A 6000-nucleotide genomic window follows, 5' to 3' on the forward strand; every position below is an offset into this window, starting at 1 on the left:
TTCTGGCTGCCTCCCCACCTTGTTCAGTTTCTGGCATTTCTGTCGATCCACATGGCTAACTCCATGACCAGCTAGTCACGTTTACCTCATTTTTCTGTTGGGTAATACACCCAGAAAATATTTGGATACTAAGAACAACAGTGAATGGAATGTAGCCATTCCCCATGAAATAGCCCTCTCCGCTAACAAAACCTTTTGTCTTCCTCCCCAACCCTTCTCCAGGCTCTATGCTAGAAAATATTGGTGTTTCCTCTGCTGCACTGCCTAATCCTAGAATAACGGAGCTGTCTGTAAACGAGATCACGATGCTGAATCAGCTCAATGAACGCCGTGACAGTACGACAAGCACCATCAGCTCGGCCTACACGGTCAGTCGCAGATCATCGGGGATTTCCCCTTACTTCTCTAGTCGCCGTTCCAGTGAAGCTTCGCAGTTCGGGAATCGCCCTAACAACACGAGCTCTGCCGACTCCTATGACCCGATTTCTACCGACGCCTCACGCAGGTCAAGCGAAGCCAGCCAGTGTAGCGGGATACCAGGCCTGCTCAACCTCACGCCAGCCCAGCACTACCGGCTGAAAGCCAAGTATGCTGCTGCCACGGGGGGCCCTCCTCCCACACCGCTCCCAAACTTGGAAAGAATGAGTCTGAAGAACAAGATCTCTTTGCTCGATGGGCCGGATCCTGCTTTGCCTTCATTTCGCCTCCCTCCTGGGCCAAGGCGCTGTAGTGATGGCAGCACTTATGGGTACGCAGCAGCCCCGGCTTTTCCCCAAGAGGTGCCCGGCCACAATGCGAGACGCGCGAGTGATCCTGTGAGGAGACCTGCTGCAGATCCCCTGTCCCTCCCTAGAGTTCTTCGCTTCAACAGCACCAACAACATGAACCCCCTCAACCCACCACCACATCCTGTGGACAGAAGGAACTGCAGCCTTTCGAGCTACACCCGCTCTGATGGGAGCCTGGCCAGGCACGGCTATTCCCCTCGACCTCTGAGCATTAGTGAAAATATTGCCATGGAAACCATGTCAGGTGAGGCCGAGGGCTCCATTGGAGAGGATGACATTATGCTGCCAGATGATGTAGTGCAATATATCAACTCTCAGAACAACGGGACAGCTGTGGAAAACACGTCCATGGGATACAGTCATGAAATGCCGAATTTCCAAGGCAGTGGGAAACTGCAACCTCAGAACTTGCCTAGCCAGCGCAGAATGGTCGGACCCGACACAAGCGTGAGCCATTTGGGTCCAGGGTTAGCAGACTGCCACATGAGCTTTGGTGCTCCCTCGAACGTGAACAAAAACCACATGCCCGTGCAATGGAACGAGGTTAGCTCAGGTACCGTTGATGTAATGCCTAACCAAGTGAAGCAATCATTTTCTCCCGGAAACTTAGCGGTGGTCCAGCAGAAGCAGAACTTTGGTCCGTATCCGAACTTTAACCAGCCGCAAATGCAGATGAGTCCAAATGATGTGAACGTAACGCAGCAGAATTTTATGCAACGAAATGTGAGCATGGATGGACAAAGGCTAAACTGTATGCAGCTGAGGCAGCAGCAGATGAATCCAGGCCCGAATATGAGCTCAGATGTGAGCCTGCACCAAGGGTATAATCAGGCTCATCAAATGCTGAGCCCAAATTTAATCAGTGGAGATCCAAACCAGCTATCCCCTTCTTGTAGCAACATGGTAGTAAAGTCTGGCCCACACGTTCATCCTCCGCAAATGGACATGGCGATGGATCCCTCTTTAATGGTCAATAGTAATAGACTGACTCAGGCCATGCACGAGCAAGGTCAGCAGACCTATTCATCTCAGACAAATCCCATGGGTTTCCCCATGACTCAGCAGGGGTTCTATCAGACCCCTTCTTTAATGACCTCAAATCAGCCAAACTTTGAGCCCCAACAGAGCGTAATGGGTTCAGCTGGCCAGACCTACACTCCTGGAATGGTACAGCCTCATCCTCCATCTGACCCTAGTCCCATCAACAGGCATCGAGGGCTACGCAACATGCAGCCGCTAGGTTACATGAGAACTCCCCACCCCGCTAACACCGTGAGGCCTGGCCCGGAAACAGAAGAGGTCGCTCCGAAAAGAACCAACAATCCGGTGTCAATGCAGCCTCTGCAATGTGCAAACAGCGTTAGGGAAAACAGTTTGTACTATTATGGTCAAATCCACATGTATGAACAAAATGGCAGCTTTGACGACCATGGGGACTGTAGCGTCGGACAGCAGCAGTGTGCCTTGAATATCAAGCCAGCTGCCATGCCTTCTCCTGGCGCTAACCAGGTGTCAAGCACAGTGGACTCACAAGGTCTGGAACCTGCTCAGATAGACTTTGATGCCATCATGGATGATGGAGACCAGTCGAGCCTGATGTCAGGAACCCTCAGCCCTAGCATTCTACAGAATCTCTCCCAGAACTCCTCTCGCCTTACAACTCCACGGAACTCTCTGACACTGCCGTCCATACCAGCGGGGATAAGCAACATGGCGATCGGCAACATGAGCTCCATGCTCACCACCCTGGCCGAAGAGAGTAAATTTCTTAACCTGATGTCCTAAGGATAGAGCCCGACGGTTTATCCGGGGACTCTACACAAAGCAGTTTTATGAATGTGCTTTTTAAAAATAATCCGTTTCTCTAGAGTAGCATTTTTGACAAGTATAAAATACATTAAAGGGATTGAAAGTAAAAAATGTCTCTGTACAGACGTATGTAAACTATCTGAAAGCTCTTTAGCGCTGAAAGAGTGCAACCTCTAGTATTATTTTTTTCTTGTTTTTTCAGGGGTCTGAGCAATGTCCTCACCAAATAAGACTATTGCATAAGAATGAGTACAAAGGAAATCCTTCCCTGTAAATAGCCCATGTTGGTCACCTCCTTTTGTTTTCTTTAAGTTACGTCTGCAAAAATCCCATGTCTCAACTTAGGCCAGAAAGAACCGGAGGGGTGTCTTTTTGATCTGAATAAAAGCCATACTGCGTATTCTTCTCCAATGAGATAAGAATTCAGTTGCATCACCCCAAAAAACCACTCCCAGCAATATCATTTTCAATCATTCTTTGTATCTTGCGGCTTCGTGGAAAAGCATTCGTTCCAAACAGCTTCTCCAAAAAGTGCCTTTCTATGCTTTAGTGTTGAGTAGTCAAGGCATCTCTTCCATAAAAATCCAATCCAGTGTCTATAAAATCAAAAGAAATATACTTTTATCAAGCATAAGAGTGTTGGGAAAACATCAGAAAGACACATTGATGGGACACGTGAAAGATTAATGCCCCCTTTTGTCAGATGGGTTTACAGTATAGTTTTATCATGGGTAGGTTAGCAGAGTCCTGAAAATACCTTTTCTCTGAAAGCCTCTCTCATGGCAAGAAGGCCCCGATCCTGCAAAGGTTTATGCACATGCTTAATTTTGCATCCTGTCAGTAGTGACTTCAGTAGAGTAGTGACTTTCATCTAGGGCCTCAAACGATGTGTGTAAATCAGGGGGTTGTGCGGGAATTCATTCGGGGAAGCCTACGGTCTGTGTTGTACCTGTCGTATGATTAGATGATATCAGTGGCCCATTCTGGTGTCAAAAACTATGAATCTATGAAAATTGCTAATAGGCTTCACAGTGGCTCAGCTCTAATTTTTTCCTCACCAAGATGATGGGGGGTAGATAATTATTTAGCTTAGGATTCGTCTACACAAATGATTAGGTTATGGCAAGGTAAGGTGTGACTCTGCCTTGTTCTAGCCTGCCTCAGATTAACTGTCCACTAACTGATGCACATTCACAGTTCTCACACTTTGGCCTTGTCCTCTTTGAAACAGGACCCGATCCAGGTTCACCAACAAACCGTAAATGCACATCCGCAGGGTCTGCCTCGCAGGCTGATTCCCACCCCAGCTTACCACAAACTAAATGTTTAAGGAGACAAGCCCGGAGTCAAATATCTGGCATTTGTAGCAGGGCATCAGAGCTGTGGGTAAAAGCCTCTCTGACGTTTACCCATGTAGGTGGATAGGAAAAATCTCACCACAAGCAAATCTTCCACAAACTATATAGGCTGGTGAACAGTTATTGCAATTTTAGGGCCTTATCTTGAAGTCAGTGGAAAGACTCGTGTGGCATTTATTATTGTTGTTAGACCAAAGGGGAAACACGGTGAAGACAGACCTCCCTGAAAACTGCCACATCTCAAAAAGACAATTCTCCTCCCGGGAGGGTAGCGTTCAGTCTATCCTGGGGAAAGGCACATGTGGGAAATTCCATCTCGAGTCCAAACACCAACCAAACGTGCATGGCATCTTGTTAGCAAGACTCTGCCCTTCCCGCTCATTCATTGCCAGATTCTTCACTGAGGCTGTGTCCAGACTCAGGGGTTTTTTCGGAAAAAGTAGCCTTTTTCCGAAAAAACTTCACCTGCGTCTAGACTGCAGCCGCGTTCTTTCGAAATTAAATCGAAAGAACGCGGCTTTTCTTTCGACGGCGGTAAACCTCATTTCACGAGGAAGAACGCCTTCTTTCGAAAGTGCTCTTTCGAAAGAAGGCGTTCTTGAATGTAAATAGGGCTTCTTCGAAAGAGAGCATCCAGACTCACTGGGTGCTTTCTTTCAAAAAAGCGGCTTGCTTTTTCGAAAGTTCCGCGTGCAGTCTAGACGCTCTCTTTTGAAAGAGGCTCTTTCGAAAGAGGCTTGCAGTCTAGACATAGCCTGAATGTAGCCCAGCAAACTGCAGCTTCCATTGGGTGCTTTTTCAAGGGGCTTTCTACAGTCCCCTTGCTCTCCTTTTGTCCTCACCAAGGCCACATACACTGCACTGAAACTAGCATGAGTTGAGGCTGTGGCAGGAATGCCCGTCATTCTTACCCAAACATTGTGATGCCAGATACACCAGAACATAATACATTGTGTATTTACCATATTGCCAGAATGAAAGCCTTATTTGTGGTGGGTCGCATCCTACTCCACAGCTAGTCCTATTCGCTTCAATGGGACTGTTCGAAGATTAAGGTGTGAGTGAACATAGCAGAACCTGGCCCACCCTACTTCTTGGACTTGATCCTGCATTCCTTGCATATCGTCAAACCTTCCTGACTTGGCTGGAGCTCATTGCTGTGCTAGGAAAGCAGGATCAGCAGGGGCAACACATATGCCTAACCCAGACAGATGAATTCCAAATGATCCAGCTTGTTGAGTTCATGGTATGGACTCCCCTGTGGTTTCGCCCTTTGCATTTAACGAAAGAGGATGGGGCGCGTTTTAGGATTCTGAACCATTCTGGGCACACATTTTGCCAAGAGCGGCAACTGGTTGGGCCTTTGTGTTAGCCTGATTTATTCAGTGGATTCAGATGCTTCTCAATGAGCCCTGCTTCAGCCAATGCGCATAACAAGAAAAGATCAAACCCTGAAGCAAAACCATAGCTCCAGTTTGTCATGGTTCCTGTCGTTCTCCACAGGTGGTCTTCCTTCCTTTCCTGAAATCATAGTGTTATAACCCTTCCCAGCTCTGTATATATTCTGTATAGAAGACATCATTACTAAAAGCACAGTAGGTGAATTGTTCTGTCAAATTTATATCTTAAGGACATTTTTAGCTGTTTTCTACATCGTAAAAATGGAGGCAACGCGCTGAACATGTATATAAGCCTTTTGTACATTAAAAAGTAATTTTTTTTCATAACATCCTGTGTTTCATTGTTGTTGTATTGTGGTAGCAACCAGAAGCTCAGGCAGCTCCAGGGCTTGCTTATGGTAGGTGCTGTACAAAGAGAACACAAAAGTGGTTCCTGATGTGGGGACAATCCAAGTACAGGCGGAGGCACTACAGAAAGAGACAACACATTGATGAAGAGCGTGCAACATACCAGAAAGGCGTCTGGGCAGTGTGATAAACCACACTCACAACACATCTCCTGCCTCCCTGTTGAGAGCCAAGGTGGGGGAGGTGATGTCTATTAGTAAACCAAATTCTGTTGGTGGGAGAAACAAGAGCTTTGTG

At 47.2% G+C, this 6000-nt stretch overlaps 1 protein-coding gene across 6 annotated transcripts in view; it reads left to right on the forward strand.

The window, feature by feature from the left end:
• GLI2 (GLI family zinc finger 2) overlaps positions 1-5682 on the forward strand; it is a 276156-nt gene extending 270474 nt beyond the window's left edge. For all 6 annotated transcript variants that reach the window (XM_075933075.2, XM_075933077.2, XM_075933073.2 and 3 more), the window contains one exon: positions 223-5682. In XM_075933075.2, the coding sequence (XP_075789190.2) occupies positions 223-2573 (2351 nt within the window). In that variant the 3' untranslated portion in view covers positions 2574-5682. The remainder of the gene's footprint in view (positions 1-222) is intronic.
• Positions 5683-6000: the final 318 nt, after the last annotated feature.

The sequence above is a fragment of the Pelodiscus sinensis genome, chromosome 7 (assembly GCF_052426305.1).
Source record: "Pelodiscus sinensis isolate ZL-2025 chromosome 7, ASM5242630v1, whole genome shotgun sequence".
In the NCBI taxonomy this organism is placed as follows: domain Eukaryota; kingdom Metazoa; phylum Chordata; order Testudines; family Trionychidae; genus Pelodiscus; species Pelodiscus sinensis.